The sequence below is a fragment of the Pelophylax lessonae genome (genome assembly GCF_965119305.1).
Source record: "Pelophylax lessonae genome assembly, chromosome: 1".
Taxonomy (NCBI): Eukaryota; Metazoa; Chordata; class Amphibia; order Anura; family Ranidae; genus Pelophylax; species Pelophylax lessonae.
Genome location: NC_138768.1, coordinates 368,263,412 through 368,281,608, shown reverse-complemented (window position 1 = coordinate 368,281,608; position 18,197 = coordinate 368,263,412). Strand labels below are relative to the sequence as shown.

The 18,197-nt window shown below is 42.2% G+C and overlaps 1 protein-coding gene across 1 annotated transcript in view; it reads left to right on the top strand.

Moving 5' to 3' along the window:
• Nucleotides 1–18,197, top strand: part of GDA (guanine deaminase) — a 147,843-nt gene that overhangs the window by 89,545 nt on the left and 40,101 nt on the right. Inside the window, exons 4-8 of the mRNA XM_082256066.1 lie at nt 943–1,030; nt 3,335–3,440; nt 6,444–6,471; nt 11,795–11,902; nt 14,582–14,689. Of these exons, the coding sequence (XP_082112192.1) occupies nt 943–1,030; nt 3,335–3,440; nt 6,444–6,471; nt 11,795–11,902; nt 14,582–14,689 (438 nt within the window). The remainder of the gene's footprint in view (nt 1–942; nt 1,031–3,334; nt 3,441–6,443; nt 6,472–11,794; nt 11,903–14,581; nt 14,690–18,197) is intronic.

The following is an 18,197-nucleotide window of genomic DNA, read 5'->3' as shown; positions in this document are numbered from 1 at the left end:
GGGGCTGGGTCATTGGGCAAGTGGGGCCCCCCAAGCAAGTGGGGCCCCTGGGCAACTGCCCAGCGTGCCCATTCGGTAAGATGGCCCTGACTAACGCACCTCAATATCACACTGCAAATGGCTGCTCTGGGAAGGGTCCTTTTATATAATGGGGTAGGTCTATGAGCAATGAGCCATGATTGGAGAGAGTCATCATTACTTTCTCCAGTCATGGTTCTGACAGTGTTCTGTTCCCCGATTGAGCAAATCCTTCATTGCTTCAGCTAATCAGGGCTTCTAATGCACTGCACAATTCGAAAGTTTGCCGAACGGGTAAACAGCCAGTGTTTGGCCTGAATACATGCTCAGGCCGAACTGTTCACCCAACACTTCTGGTGCCATTATTTCTTAATGGCAACCCAAACGTGAGTAACAGTCATGTGACAAACGCAGAAAAATGCACTACACAAAACATGCTTGGCTCGGTGCCAAAACCAGATTCATGACCTAGTTTTACAAGTGAATGGGTTGCCCTATGCTGTCGAGTGACAAACGCACCAAAAAAATATAGTAAAAAAAGTGACATGTCGCATCACACAGGTGTGAATGGGGCCTAATGGAAGTTCTTACTACCCAGCCTCAGGGGGTAGCAATGGTTTGTCCTCATGGACTCTGGTGTTCTTTTGAACAGTCACACTTACACTTGGCCCAGACATAAAAATGAATAGAGGGGCATATGTGATTATTGCAGAGGTCGGTGGGGCGCTGGATGATGAAAACCATTATGCTTGAGTATATCATGTCATTCATTGCTATTGGTCAAAGAGTAATAGTTGCTTTCATACAGGGTGTCACACAGGTGGAGTTGAATGTGAAAGATGACTTTAATCTATATTTGAATGTAGTTCCTTTTATACTGGTCAGGTGTTAATTTTTTTATTAGGTTTTGTTTCTTTTTTTTAGAAAAGAACACTGAAAAATGGCACAACGACAGCTTGCTACTTTGCAACAATTCACACTGATGCTTCTATTGTATTGGCTGACATTGCTAGTAAGAACTATAAACCTATTAACAAGCAAAACGTACAAACAATATTAATATGTTCTTTTTATTTAATAGCACTCTAATAATCAGTTTAAATCTCTGTATGGTTGTTTTGTTTGATGTGGTAATTAGTCCACTCAACTGTGTTATATGGCTGGGAAGGCTTCCAAACAGACTCACACTTAAGAACAAGGGTAGGCAACCTTATGAGAATAGTGTTTTGGAAAATATTTGTAAGAAATTAAGAGTGCTATATATATAAAACAAAATGTTACTTTACATTTTCAATCAAAAAAAGGACTTACGTAATACTTACTTATTAGTATATTTTAGTAAATAAATTGGCTGCTATAAACTAGATTCTACAATAATAACCCCCAACATTGTTATCCGTGACTGCAATAATAACCCCCAACATTGGTGTCAGTGACTGCAATAACATACCTCCCAACTTTAAACTTTCATAGAGAGGGACAGCCTGGATAAGGTATTATATGGTGCTTGCAGTATGAAGAGTGTAGTGTAGGGTTCAGTAGAATGTAAGGCAGAATGCAGGGCTCAGGAAAAAATGCAAAGTGCAGCAGTGAGTAGATTGTAGGGCAGAGTGCAGGGGTCAGGAGCATGTGAGACAGATTGCAGAGGTCAGCAGTATGTAGGGCAGAGTGCAGGTGTCAGTAGTATGTAAGGTAGAGGGGTTAGTAGTTTGTAGCACAGAGTTTAGGGGTCAGTAGTATGTAATGCAGAATTCAGGAGTCAGTACTATGTAGAGCAGAGTACAATGGTTAATAGCACGAAGGGCAGAGTGTAATGGTCAGTAGTATGTAAGCCAGAGTGAAGGGGTCAGTAGTATGTATGGCAGAGTGCAGGAGTGAATTGTATGTAAAACAGAGTGTGAGGGTCAGTAGTTTGTAGGGCAGAGCTAAGGGGTCTGTAGTATGAAATGCAGTGTTAGGGGGTTAGTATTATGTAGGGCAGTGTACAGTAAAAAGTAGTATGTAGGTTAAAGTACAGGAGTTGGTAGAATTTAAGTCAGAGTACAGGGGTCAGTAGTATGAAGGGCAGAATGCAGGGATCAGTAGTTTGTAGGGCAGAGCTAAGGGGTCTGTAATATGGAATGCAGAGTTCAGGTGTCAGAATTATGTAATGCAGAATACAGAGGTCAGTAGCAGAGTACAGGGGTCAGTAGTATATAAAAAAGGGTACAGGGTCAGTAGTTTGTAGGGCAGAGCTTAGGGATCTGTAGTATGTAATGCAGAGTTCAGGGGTTGGCAGTAGTAATGCAGAGGACAGTAGCATATAAAGGAGAGTACATGGGCTAGTAGTTTGTTGGGCAGAGTGCAGGGGTCAGTAATTGAAATGCAGGGGTCAGTAGGATAAAACTGCTGGGGTCAGTAAAGCACTTTGTAGAGCACAGTGCATAAGTCACAAGTATGTAAGATAGGGTGTGATTCCTGCCCGTATGCAGAGCGGCACAGGAAAGCAGTAGAGAAACACAGCTACCTGTTCTAGCACACTGGTCCCTGCCAATTCATCGTTTGCATCCAACCTAGGCACTTGTAAGTGATGTCAGATACAAGCACCTGGAATGATTGCAAGAGGTGGATTGGTGAGGACCAATTCACTGGAAGCTAGAAGCTATGTATTTGAAGATTATTTTGGGCTGGAAGTTCTTAAATAAGTGGATTTATTCAGAGAGAATTTCTATACTATCTTCCCTGTGAAGATTTATTACCTTCCTACCATATTCTGAATGGATCCGTGACCCTTTGTCTGGCATGCTCTGTCTGGGATAATCTCTGGTTCAATGTTATTGTAGCATCCGAATGTTAACACACAGCTCCTAAGGAAACGAAACTCGCGAAACACGTTAAACTGCATATGAAATAGTGGTGGAGCTTTATACCATCTTTGATGTTTACTCTGTAATCCAACATGCGTTTATATTAAATCTACAGTTGGGTCCAACACTTCTAATGATCTAAGGTGCACAAAGCTACTTTGTTTTTAACTTGATGTTTTTAACTTTTTCATGTGGATTGATAAAGATTTGGATTTTCTACTTTATCTTGCTTGGTCGTGCCTGCAAAGTCCATGAACTGCAGTTCAACTTGTAATTATTCATCTACCACTAAACCTACACACAAACACCCACCACACAGACCTATATCTATATTGATTTAGTAAAAAGTCGTTTCTAAAGAAATTAATGACATTATTGGGTTTCCTGTAGCAATACATATTTCTGACATAGAAAGCTTAAAATAGTGTCATATATGAATAGTTGACACAACATGTGTTTTTTTTATATAGATCAGTATGGTCAGAGAGCATTTATTGGGAAAATTTGCATGGATAGCAATAACACATACCCCCAATATAAAGAAAGCACTGAAGAGTCTATAAAGGAAACCAAAAGGTAAAGTACACACATATACAGTACACATCAATATATATATATATATATATATATATATATATATATATATACAGTATATATATATATATATATATTTTTTTTTAATTATTATTTATTTATTTATTTTTTATTTTTTCTCTGGGATAAAGGTTTTTTATACATAAATAAAAGCTGATCCTTGTAAGCAATTCTGCCAGTGGTAAATGGCTACATCTGTAGAACAGCTTATTCTGATAAAAAAAACAGACTTACCGTATATACTCGAGTATAAGCCGAGTTTTTCAGCACATTTTTTTGTGCTGAAAACGTCCCCCTCGGCTTATACTCGAGTCAAGGAAAAAAATGTCCTCTCCGACGGGTTTAAGGTTTAAAAATGGCGCCGCCCGTCGCATACATGTTACCGCGCACGCGCCGCCGCCGCTCGTGTAATTTCGGCTATTCCCGGCGCCGCTCGGGAGAGGCCGGGAATAGCCGAAAGTATACGAGCGGCGGCGGCGCGTGCGCAATGACGTGTCGGCGCCGGGCGGCGCCATTTTTAAAATGAAGGCGCCTCTGGAACAGGTAAGTGAAACAGCTTCACTACCTGCCATGGGCTGCGGGCACACTACGAGGGATGCAGTGCTGCGGGCATGGTCCACATGTACCATGTCCACAGCACTGCATCTCCTGTAGTATGCCCACAACCCCGGATCCTCTAGTACCATGCCAGTACCCTGCAATCTCCTGCACCATGCCAGTACCCTGCAATCTCCTGCACCATGCCAGTACCCTGCAATCTCCTGCCTGCACCATGCCAGTACCCTGCAATCTCCTGCACCATGCCAGTCACCCTGCAATCTCCTGCACCATGCCAGTCACCCTGCATTCTCCTGCACCATGCCAGTACCCTGCATTCTCCTGCACTATGCCAGTCACCCTGCATTCTCCTGCACCATGCCAGTCACCCTGCATTCTCCTGCACCATGCCAGTCACCCTGCATTCTCCTGCACCATGCCAGTACCCTGCATTCTCCTGCACCATGCCAGTACCCTGCATTCTCCTGCACCATGCCAGTACCCTGCATTCTCCTGCACCATGCCAGTCACCCTGCATTCTCCTGCACCATGCCCGCCGCCCTGCATTCTCACCCTAGGCTTATACTCGAGTCAATGATTTTTCCCATCTTTTTGTGGTAAAAGTAGGGGTCTCGGCTTATACTCGGGTCGGCTTATACTCGAGTATATACGGTACTTACTGGTAAGATCACAATGCGAAAATAAATGAAAGACAGCCTAAAAAAGAAAACTAATGCTACTAGATCTAAGAAATGGCAAGCTGCAATATAATAAATGTTTGCTTTTTTGTTTAATACCCATGGACTTTATAGGTTTTTAAAGGGGGTTTTTGTTACCATTAAACTGAATGCCAAGAAAACAGATAAATATCCAGATGAATAACATACATGGAGATTTTGTAATTATGTGTGTTCATTCCTGAGATATATAAAGCTCTGCTAGATAGCAAAGCCAACTTGGAGACCTGACTTTTTTGTACCTCAGCTAAGGCCCATACACACGATACGAAAATAGGAAGTAAAATTTAGTCCGACTGATGATCTGCCGATTTTCGGATTGTTAGTATGGTGCTTTCGACAACCGATTACGATTTTTCGAGCGACAAAATCTGGATGTGCAGGCTATACATTTTTTATCGTACGTCAACACAACGTCCAATTTTTGTTTAATTAGTACAGTTTTCGTCTGAAAAAAATCGTAAGAGCAAGACTAGGCATGCTCAGAAACGAAAGAATACATACAAAACAATTCAACACATGACAACACTTCTGAAGTTGAATTCTGTCGTACGGTAATTTTCGTATGAAAGTAACCTCTTCACTTTTGACGTGAGACTAGCATGCAACAAAAAAAGATCGTTCGATAATCTGATCGTGTGTACAAGGCTTTAAAGCGGTGTTCCAGCTGGGGAAAAAAAATTAAAAGTCAGCAGCTACAAATACTGTAGCTGCTGACTTTTAATATATAGACACTTTCCTGTCCAGGGAGCACGCGATGTCAGCACACCAGCCGATTTTCGGATCGGCTGCCGGATACTGCCGCCGCCATACGTTCTAAGGGAAACCGGCAGTGAAGCCTTCCGGCTACACAGCCGGTTCCCTACTGCACATGTACAAAGCGCGCTGTGCATTCTAATTGGCTCATGGCAGGGAAAGGAGGATGGGGGTCGAACTTCCGACAGATGGTGCCGTAGAGCTGCCTCCCAGAAGTGGGGAAAGGTACCTGTCAAAAACAGGTACCCCCCCCTCTCCCCTGAAAGGGGCCAAATGTGGCACCCGAGGGGGGAGGAAGCAGATGAGCGTAAGTTCCACTTTTGGGTAGAGCTCCACTTTAAAACATTTATGAGAAACACATGAGAGCTATGTATTCGTACAGGAATGGCGTTACTGTTGCCTCATGAATGCCCCCTTTTTTTTTTACAGCCAAACAGGATTTTGCTAGTCTGGCATGCGGTTGCAGTGTGGCGACGTCTCTTACTTACCCAATACGGCTGTCAACCATGATAGGGGTATAATGTTTACTGCCGCACACCACAATGTTACCCAACCTCCCCTGTGTATACAGGTCTTCATTAAACTGTGTGACAGGTGCAGTGGGGGGCAGCAGGAGGGCCAGTAAATTAACTGAGATAAACAGTATGCATTTTAAATGCAAAATCCACAGCAAATCCAAATTCTTTCAAATACATTTGTATGTTTTATAATATGTTCCTGTTTAGGAAACAGAGAAACAAGCTGAGAATCAAATTGTAGAATTATACATACGGTTCTATCACCTCCATTTACATAAAACCTGTTACCATGGCTATTACACCTTACAGTGCCATACTTTAGCACTTTATTGGTGTCTTTGTTGCCATAGGTAACAGCCATACCCACAGACTTTTAATAGTTTGAAAGTAAATTGTACAGCAATAGATGAAAGTGTATTTTTTACATTGTTTTCTAGGTTTGTTGAAGTCATGAAAAAGGAAAAAGTGAGTATAAGGTTTAAACATTACTGACATTTATTTTAAAATATTAATTTTGATGATTATTTTTAAATTTTAAGGTTTAGATGTCTTGATGATGATATGTTCATTATTTTAGATATCTAATGCTGGTAGGTATCTAGTGCAGGTAGTCCATGATCAACATTAGGTGAGGCTGTTCAGCTCCACTCTTTACTAAGAAAGTTTATGGAGTTGGTTTCTCCCAGGATGCACCGCCCACTCCATCTGGCGATCACCCACTGAACTTCATCATTGGCCTGTTGTCCCAAAAGTAGTTCAACTGGAAATTCTGAACAACTTTTTGTAATCCAAGGTCCCGGCCTGATGGCCCAAAGGATCTCAGTATGTGGTAAACTTTTTCCTTTCTCCTGAGAGGGTCGGCCCTCTGATGTAAGTCCACCAGCCAGTGGCAGCTGGTGCTTCCCTCAAACCCTTCTGCAAAGATAGAAGGTAAAGGGGTGACAGAAACAGGGCCTAAGCCCCAGCAGCAACTGTAGCTTGTCAGTAGATATAGGCTAGCCAGCCTCAATGGGATATAGAGTGTCCTTTTCAGCAGTAAAAGTCTGGGTGGGGAATCTGCACTGTCTTCCCTTCCTTGTCTTCAATCCTGATCGACCAGGCCTGGGCAGATCCATCTAGGCGGTGGACCTCCACCCGGTCCAAGTAGATGGCCCGTCCGTGATTCCACTGCGTTTTGACTGAGAGGAATGTTTTCCACAAGTCCATCCTGGACTGGTTACGATGTGGCTTGGGGATGAAAAGGAAGTCCCATACAGCTTCATCACACCAGGACTCCCTTTTAGCCTCTATTTCCAGCATGACCTCCAGTGGAGTATAGGGATAGTCACACCCATACTCTAAGGCCACTTTCCTTTGTATCCACCTCTGCATCCTTGAAAACCTGGGAAGGGTCTTTCGATTACCTCTCTCAGCTGGAGAATACGGGGTCTCTTCTCCCTTGATGAAGGAGGCATAGGCCTCATTTTGATCCCGAGCCTGGGCATAGTTCTTAGGTGGGGTTAGGTCTGGGACCCGATTGACAAAGGCCTCACAGAACCCCAGATTCCTGGCACACTCTCCTCGCACCACAGAATCCCTAGTCTCCTCATCAGGTATATCAAGACTGGCTGGACTGCTCTGATCTTCGGACCCCCCAGCCTCTTCCTCGCTGCTCACACTTTCACATGCAGCCCCGGTCAGCACTGGCCATTTTTTCTCTTCTGCCTGTATAGGAGCAGACTTTCTCTCTGCCGCTGCAGTCTTCAATGCACCAGGAAGCGGCTCCCCGGCCCACACTACCTGCATGCATCCTGGTTCAGACATTGGAGCCTCCGAATGCACTCGCATGGTAACACTCAGACACTGACTACATACCAGGCCCAAGTGCTCCACTCCTTCTCCTGTGCACAACGCCAGTCTTCCATCAGGCACCATCCGCACCTCTGTATCCCACAGGGTAGATGTCTTCAGCTATCTGGTCTGCTCCGCACGTTCTCCGCCAACATGTGGGTTAGCCTCTGCGCTCCGGCTCACTCCGGTACTCACCATCTTGCTCCTCCGCACACGTGTCTCCCTCTCAGCCACACCCGGGGGCGGAAGTCATTTATAGACTCTTCTTCTCGCTCCAGATTGGCTAGATCCACCATACTGTACTTGAAAAATGTCCCACTGTCATTGTATGCATGGTCAACAGATTTCTTTACAGCATCCACATTGCCACTGTGTTGGAAAAATGCCCTGCTGTCAATGTATGCACGGTCAACATTTTCTTATTCAGCTCTGGCACACACATGGCTCCCGGCACACCAATCCACATGCCCTGGGCCGCCATTTTCTCCGTCCACACTTGTACCATTTACTGTTAAGCAGACACAGTTCATTTTAACAGCAAGAGGTAGCTATCCTGCTCTCCAGCACATCATTTGAGCAAACAATTTGCGATTCTGACAGGAATTTTTCTGTTACCCACGGGCAACCACCATTGTGCATTTGACTCTTCGTCCCACTCTCCCTATCTCCTATTGAGCAGGCCTCCCACTTCTCTTGAGCATTAAAACACAGTCCTTGAGAGAAAAATTTCATTTTTTTTAATTTTCTTCAGCTGTTGCCATTAGCAACCATTCCGGTAACCCAGGGCGAATTCCAGACGAGCCCTCAAATGTAGCACTGCCCCCTAGGGAGCTGCTGAGTGTGGATTCCCCTGGTTTACCCATAGCAATAGTCCATAAAACTTATCACTTTAGACTTGGCTCAGACAATGAAAAGTCCAGGAGATTTTTTTTGTTTTGTTTTATTTTGGAACTTGGATGGGAGAAGGGATGAGTGGGATACTCCAACTTGAACTATGCACAAATGTTGAGGATACTAACTGTAGAATGCGGCAAGGCCGCTGCTTCACCTTGATACTGCAGTGAAGATAGTAAATGTGATCCTGTTGTGTTGAACCTTCAGGGTCCTACCTTGGCACCCCCTTTCTCTACTTGTTGTGTGTGCTAGCTTCTGACCACTGACCCCACTGGAGAGGTCCCCTTACTGGGCAGACCCCCTGCAAGCTCCCGGGTACTCACTGACACTGTTTTCCCTCCGGTCACTCTGCCTTCAACTCCACTGTCAGTATCCTGGACCTCCTGGCTCATCAGCACCACACTCTGGCTCACTAGGCCGACTGAATGTGACCAACTTCCTTGTTGACAGGAGAAGAGACAGCCGTCACCCTCCTCCTGGGACCTGGCTTCCCGCCCAAAGACCTCCTGGCTCATGTGCTCTTGGCTTTTATTTCCAATCCCATGATGCACCTCTCCAGGTGCCAACCCACTGGGACGGTTACAAAAGCCTGTGTATAATTGGCCAGGTTTCCTCCACTGTCCAACAGGCCTCCCTATTGGATACATGGATACAGTGGGGACACTCCCTCAGACCAGATAAATACACACTGAGCACAATGAGCAGGCCTAACCACTGATCAGGCTCCATGAGGAATTATGCTGCCAGGGATCTCATTCTCATGGCTATCTCTGTCTGACTAGGCAACTTCCTTTCTTCTCATGGATTTCACTTTCCCTGAAGTCAAGGGTTAAGAGATGATAGATCGAAGCCTTCTGTTGATGACTATTTGGTCTTCCTTTAAGAAAAACAATGTCTGTCCATACCTTCTTTCCCTGAAGTCAACCATTATGAATGCTAAGCTTCAGCCATTTGCTGATGACCAGCTACCCTTCTTGTTTGGACATGATGGTGCAGCTCTGCATGCAAACCAATCAGCTTCCAGGTTTTATTGTCATAGCTAAATGAACAAGCTGAAGTTAGAAGCTGAATGGCTACCAACAGCTGCACCAGATTCTGAGTGCTTAGGTTTTAGTAAATCTCCCCTGGTATGTCTGTTCAAACTTCCCTTAAGGATTTTTGTTTTCCTGATACTTTGAGCAATAAGAATTTTTCCGCATTAGCTGTTAGACTAGTTTTCTCCTATTTGGGTAGCATGTTTTTTTTCTGCCTGCTTTTTGGTAAATGGTTGATTGGTTCTCTGATTTTCGCTGCATGGGGTGCTTTTGGATGTCCCTTTATAAAATAACTGAATAACAACAATATCTCTCCTGCGCTCGAGTGGTATGCGGGAAGGTGAATGTTCTAGGCGGTTTTATGACACAAATGAAGTGGTCTTGCTGCCCCCCCTCAGGATCAAGGGTATCCAAAAGGCACTACAAGAAAACAACAAGAGAAGGGCGCACCAACCTTGTGCATTACCACTTAAAAGTTTATTAAAATCAAAGAAGGGTAGCGTTCAATATACTCACAAACGTAGCATATGAACAAGCGTATAGGAAATGGGCACCGCTCGCTTCCAGGACACTTCTCTACTGCTGGATAGCGTGATGGCGTCCTCAAAACCTGATGTGGCTTACGTGTTTCAAGGGAGGACCCTCTTCATCAGAGCCAAAATCGCCACTTCTTTGATTTTAATAAACTTTTAAGTGGTAATGCACAAGGTCGGTGCGCCCTTTCTCTTGTTGTTTTCTTAAAAAAACTGAATTTCTGTGTTCCTTAATGGATGATAAATAATTTATCTTAAAAATAATTTTCTTGAAGTCTATTGAGGGACACAGGTTCTGCCTATTGTATTACTAGTCCTGTAATACACTACTACTGCGGCAGACAACTTGTAGTTCTAAATGGACTATGAGTAAGCTGATCAGCGTGCACATAGTCCACTAACAATTCCTTCTACCCTTCAAACTGAAAGCCTTTCAAGGCTCCATTCACACTTGAGCATATTGTTTTGAGGCGTTTTTTTCAGGCGTTTTGCAGGCGTTTTTTTGGGCTTTTTTCAGGCGTTTTTGGCAGGTGTTTGGAGGCAGGCAATGACATCTAACAAAAACGCTGGTAATCTGCCAAAAAGGAAGCTCGTGTACTTTTTTGAGCTTCAGGCATTTTGCTACAGGTGACAAAACGCTCATAAGTGAACAGGGGCCATTCAAATGAATGGGATTTTTCTTATTGGGCATTTTGAGACTTTAGAAATAAGCATTTTACACGCTGAAAAACGCTCAGGTGTGAACAGGGCTGAAGAGGTACGGCCAGAAAGCTGGAGGTAATGTGTGCAGGAGTCTGACATTTCACCTGCGATCTGCTGACTGTGTGTGCAATACTTTCAAGGCTCCTGTAGAAAAAAAAATATTAAATGCACATTATTTTTTAACTGTAAGAAGACGTCCATTTATTATTTTTAGTTAAAGGTGGACTAAGCCTTTAAATGTTTTTCAATGTTTGCCAGTACTCAAACTTCCTGTAGACTGCAGAAAAATCTGTTTCAGCTGAATTCTAGTGTCCCTCAATGGACTTCCAGAAAAAGATTTAAATATAAGTACAAAATTCCTTTGTTTTTACTGCTGAAATATTTAGTGTGTTCCAATATTTTTAATGAGGAAAAACACTTTAGCGGAGAGAACATAGAGTAAAGTAGATTTATATTTATTACTTCCAGTCTTCCAAAAATAAATTGATTACAGAGAACAGCTCAGTGGATATATTGCCTAGTATGTTATACTGCAAATATTTGACAGTTTCTACATTTGGAAATCTTATTTTCTTTTCATAATGTTTATATATAGTGAATTACATTTTATGAGTGATTTTTGTGGTTTCATATGCGTTTATATTTAGCGTTATTAGTAAGTTGTAAAATGCACGATATCACTGAAGTGAAGAATTAGGTTATACAGTAGTTGCTTCATTGTGCTCCTATCAGATTTCTATGCCGACTGCCATTGACATGATCTTCTAATTATTGTGATATTGATGACTTTCTCAGTATGACAGAGTAAAACCCATTGTAACTCCCCGGTTTGCAGTAACCTGCAGTGAAAAGTTGCTGAATGAACTTGGTACATTAGCTGAGGAGCACCAGCTGCATATACAGGTATTTATATACCTTGTTTTTAAGTCGTTTACAATTTTAAATAGTTTTTTTTGTCTTATTATTAATTTTTTAAGGATAGTTCATTTTTATATATTTTTGTTTTGCAAATAAAAATTACATGCATGACAAAAGATTCCCAGAGCATCATGGATTAGCTAAAGATATAGCACAGGAGAAATAGTTCCCTTTCAGACAGAACTGACCCTCTCTGAGTTAGTATACCGATCTGTCTAATACGGGATAAGTCATATACTGAATGCAGTCTGTGTGTAAATTTCACCTTCATAAGTTGATCTTGTGATCTCTGTAAACAATAGGCTTTCATCAATATGTGATCAATGGGGAGAGCAACAAAAGGGCCCCGGGGCTTCACATGCTGACTGTATAGGAAACAAAATAATTGTTACCAAGCAATTTTTCAAATTGTTATTTTTTTATAATATTGTATTATTATTTATTATATACAAAGAACAAAAAGAGAACAGAACCCTGTCCTGTATCAGGAGGACTTTACTGGCATAGGTGTGAGACTATATCAAGTATGTTGAGGTATCAAAAAATATATTTATTTGAACATATTAAAAATGTATCACATGACATTTGATCAGCATCGATACATAATAAAAACATATGAAAAAAATACAAAAAGCATATTAGAAATATGACCTCAAAGGGCCAATTCTGACACATTTCCCAGAAGGGGAAAGTATCATGGAAAACCCCAAATGGGGGTGCCTATGGGTAGAGGTAACCTCCATAGGTCAACGCATTTCGCCGTATGCGTAGCTTCTTCAGGACCCCAAAAAAAAGGAGGAACTTACATTCTGTTTAACATAATAACCATCCATTGGTATAAGTAAAATAACACCCATATAACCATTCATACACATATTTAGGTTTTATAGAAAGAGTAAGGAAACAAAATTATGCCCAAACTGATTACTTACAAAAAGACTGATACCGTACACCGGGTCATCATCATATGCCTCCTGGACGGACACAGGGACACTATAGGGCTATCACCCTAGCAGGGTCTCATTGTCTAGATGTCAAGAGACACTGTTTAGCATATATATAAAGAAAATAAAGACGTAAATTGCTGATTTCAATCATGCTGCATTATAGAATGGCATTACAGAGTCTAGTAAAGTAGTAATGATAGTTCATCACCTCATACCTGTCTGCCTATAATTTGAAATTTAGCTCAATCCCAAAAGTGCTTCTATTAAGTTCACGCTGAAAAAGTACTACCTCATGATCAGGTATAGGATTATCACCCTATGTTACTGAGTAGTTGTAACAGGAGGTAAAAACGTATTGCCAATCAGGATATGCAGCAGCTTGTTGTATAAGGCCACCAGCGAAAAAAAAAATATATAGGAAAGGGGACAATTAGTGAGCTAATCATGTATCGGGTGTATCAAAAAGTTTGTCCTCCTAACTGGAGGTCAAAATGCAAATACATACCAATAGTTAGCAACACGTACTATGCCTCTGCTCTCCCAAAGGGGCAAGATGCTAAGGCAGAGTCAGGGAGTCCAATTTATGTCCCCACGAGGCCGCGCATCATACCTGGCACTTCGAGGTTCTGACGTCCCAGCCTTGCCTACTTCCATCTGCCGCGCATGCGCAATTAGGCTGGATGCAGCGGAGCCCAAGCCTCGCTCTCCAACAGGAAGAGAGACCTCTTCCTGCTTGCAAACGATAACACTATGCAAGAAAAAGCCTGTATACAAGCGGATGGAAGGAAAGAGCCTCCATAGAGCGACCGTCAGGAATAGTGTGGTATATTCCCATCAAGACACCAGACCCAACAATGCAGACAAGCTGAAGGCCACTATCAAAGCAACCTGGGCTTCCATAACACCTCATCAGTGCCACAGGCTGATCGTCTCCATGCCACCCTGCATTGATGCAGTAATTCATGCAAAAGAAGCCCTGACCATGTATAGTATGAGTGCATACTATACTATACATGGACATATTTTTCAGTGAGCCAACATTTCTGTATTAAAAATCCTTTTTTATTATTGGTCTTATGTAATATTCTAATTTTCTGAAATACTAAATTTTGGGTTTTCACTAGCTGTAAGCTATAATCATCAAAATTAAAAGAAAGAAATGCTTAAAATATATAATTCTGTGTGTAACACATCTATATAAAACGTAGGAGGAGTTTCACTTTTTGGATTAAATCACTGAAATAAATTAACTTTTTGGTGATATTGTAATTTTATGAGATGCACCTGTATAGAGAGAGAAAAAAACACACAGTGGTTTCATTAATCACAAGACAAATCTTGTGCCTTTATATTCTATATGAAAATTAGGAATGGATATTATTTTTCTAGGTAGACTCTGTACTCTCTTTTTGGTCATCATACTTTTGAAGGTGCTCTATACATGATATGGCTTGTAGAGTTTATTATCATGTTAAATATATAATTATTGTCAGAATGTGTTTTGTATTTGATATTTCATGGAAGAGGTATGATCAGCAAAATAAAAAAATAAAGTCTTCTAAGCCACCACACATACTGTATATAATAACCTCTATTGCAACAGATATTTTATATCAGTTATGAATATGTCATTTAATGGTGTTTTCTTATGAGTAGTTTTATATAAAATGTAGTTATAGCATCATTATACACTTTTACATTAGTCTCTTGCTTTCAGAGCCACATCAGTGAGTCTCTTGCAGAGATTGAAGAGGTGTTAAACCAATTTCCTGGCTACAAGAATTACACTGACGTATATGACAGAAATAAGCTTCTGACAGACAAAGTGAGTTGAATTATTTTTAGAAAACAGTGGTCCAGCTTTACTTTAGAGCTAAAACTGTATGTATATATCATCACTTAGCTAAAAACAGTGCCTTGCGAAAGTATTCGGCCCCCTTGAACTTTGGGACCTTTTGCCACATTTCAGGCTTCAAACATAAAGATATAAAACTGTAATTTTTTTTGTGAAGAATCAACAAGTGGGACACAATCATGAAGTGGAAAGAAATTTATTGGATGTTTCAAACTTTTTTAACAAATAAACTGAAAAATTGGGCGTGCAAAATTATTCAGCCCCCTTAAGTTAATACTTTGTAGCGCCACCTTTTGCTGCGATTACAGCTGTAAGTCGCTTGGGGTATGTCTCTTGCCCATTCCTCCTTGCAAAACAGCTCGAGCTCAGTGAGGTTGGATGGAGAGCGTTTGTGAACAGCAGTTTTCAGTTCTTTCCACAGATTCTCGATTGGATTCAGGTCTGGACTTTGACTTGGCCATTCTAACACCTGGATATGTTTATTTGTGAACCATTCCATTGTAGATTTTGCTTTATGTTTTGGATTATTGTCTTGTTGGAAGACAAATCTCCGTCCCAGTCTCAGGTCTTTTGCAGACTCCATCAGGTTTTCTTCCAGAATGGTCCTGTATTTGGCTCCATCCATCTTCCCATCAATTTTAACCATCTTCCCTGTCCCTGCTAAAGAAAAGCTGGCCCAAACCATGATGCTGCCACCACCATGTTTGACAGTGGGGATGGTGTGTTCAGGGTGATGAGTAGTGTTGAGCGAACACGGACTGTATTATTCGTGTTCGTACCGAATAATTGGATTTTTTGTACCCGAACACGGACACGGACACTTTACTGTATGTTCGGGTAAAAATCCGTGTTCGGTCGTTTTATTTCCGGGTTTTGCATGCTTTGGCGCTCTTTTCATGGCGGGCTTTCAACAGCCAATCAACAATCGTTTAACTGGTGTGCCTTAAGCCATCCCAGCCATGCCTGCAAATGTCTCAGTAGCTGTGATTGGCCGTCTGAAGCATGTGACCAAGTCTTTATAAGTTCGAGGCAGCCGCAGCGGCGTCATTATGCTGCTTAGATTCAGGGACAGAGCACACATCAACGTGCTGGCTGCTGATTAGGGAAAGATAGGCAGGAAAAAACCATTTGTGTCCGGATAGAATTGAGGGACAGGTCGGAGTGTTTAGGCAGGGCGAGTTGTAGGCATTTTAGGGATAGAGTCTGCTGAATTATAGGGTCAGTGTCTTCTACAAACTACAATCGATATTGCTGTGTGGGGGGTGGGGTCTGCACTCAATCCTGATCTACGATCTCTTCTCAATCCTGTTAGGGACAGAGTCTGCTGAATTTTAGGGAAACTGTGTTCTACAAACTACAATCGATATTGCTGTGTGGTGTGGGATTGGAGATAGGCAGGTGTCAGTGATCCACATCCATTTTTCTGTGTGTGAGCTGCAGTGAACACAATCTTTTTGGGCTGCAGTGAACACAATCTTTTTGGGCTGCAGTGAACACAATCTTTTTGGGCTGCAGTGAACACAATCTTTTTGGGCTGCAGTGAACACAATCTTTTTGGGGTGCAGTGAACACAATCTTTTTGGGGTGCAGTGAACACAATCCTTTTTGGTGTGCAGTGAACACAATCTTTGTGGGGTGCAGTGAACAAAATCCTTTGTGGGGTGCAGTGAACACAATCTTTTTGGGGTGCAGTGAACAAAATCCTTTTTGGGGTGCAGTGAACAACATCCTTTTTGGGGTGCAGTGAACACAATCTTTTTGGGGTGCAGTGAACAAAATCCTTTGTGGGGTGCAGTGAACACAATCTTTTTGGGGTGCAGTGAACACAATCTTTTTGGGGTGGAGTGAACAACATCCTTTTTGGGGTGCAGTGAACAAAATCCTTTTTGGGGTGCAGTGAACAAAATCATTTTTGGGGTGCAGTGAACACAATCTTTTTGGGGTGCAGTGAACACAATCTTTGTGGGGTGCAGTGAACACAATCTTTTTGGGGTGGAGTGAACAACATCCTTTTTGGGGTGCAGTGAACAACATCCTTTTTGGGGTGCAGTGAACACAATCTTTTTGGGGTGCAGTGAACACAATCTTTGTGGGGTACAGTGAACAGAATCTTTGTGGGGTGCAGTGAACACAATCTTTGGGGGGTACAGTGAACACAATCTTTGTGAGGTGCAGTGAACACAATCTTTGTGGGGTGCAGTGAACACAATCATTGTGGGGTGCAGTGAACTCAATCTTTGTGGGGTACAGTGAACACAATCTCATACTTCTGAAGGTTTGAGGGTGCTGCCTGTTCCATACTCCCCCTACTCCTCATCTAGCCTTTTAGGGGTACAAACAATAGTAATTGGGGCCTAGTGTGGTTGTGTACGTGTGATATACATACACTTTTTTGGGATCATATTTTCTATTCCGCTATTTAATCAAAAACCTTTGGGGATCAGTTAAATTGGGGGATAGTCTGTGTTGGTACGTGTGAGAGAGATCCACCTTTCCAAGTTGTTGGGGTTCATCTCATACTTCTGAAGGTTTGAGGGTGCTGCCTGTTCCATACTCCCCCTACTCCTAGCCTTTTAGGGGTACAAACAATAGTAATTGGGGCCTAGTGTGGTTGTGTACGTGTGATATACATACACTTTTTTGGGATCATATTTTCTATTCCGCTATTTAATCAAAAACCTTTGGGGATCAGTTAAATTGGGGGATAGTCTGTGTTGGTACGTGTGAGAGAGATCCACCTTTCCAAGTTGTTGGGGTTCATCTCATACTTCTGAAGGTTTGAGGGTGCTGCCTGTTCCATACTCCCCCTACTCCTAGCCTTTTAGGGGTACAAACAATAGTAATTGGGGCCTAGTGTGGTTGTGTACGTGTGATATACATACACTTTTTTGGGATCATATTTTCTATTCCGCTATTTAATCAAAAACCTTTGGGGATCAGTTAAATTGGGGGATAGTCTGTGTTGGTACGTGTGAGAGAGATCCACCTTTCCAAGTTGTTGGGGTTCATCTCATACTTCTGAAGGTTTGAGGGTGCTGCCTGTTCCATACTCCCCCTACTCCTAGCCTTTTAGGGGTACAAACAATAGTAATTGGGGCCTAGTGTGGTTGTGTACGTGTGATATACATACACTTTTTTGGGATCATATTTTCTATTCCGCTATTTAATCAAAAACCTTTGGGGATCAGTTAAATTGGGGGATAGTCTGTGTTGGTACGTGTGAGAGAGATCCACCTTTCCAAGTTGTTGGGGTTCATCTCATACTTCTGAAGGTTTGAGGGTGCTGCCTGTTCCATACTCCCCCTACTCCTAGCCTTTTAGGGGTACAAACAATAGTAATTGGGGCCTAGTGTGGTTGTGTACGTGTGATATACATACACTTTTTTGGGATCATATTTTCTATTCCGCTATTTAATCAAAAACCTTTGGGGATCAGTTAAATTGGGGGATAGTCTGTGTTGGTACGTGTGAGAGAGAT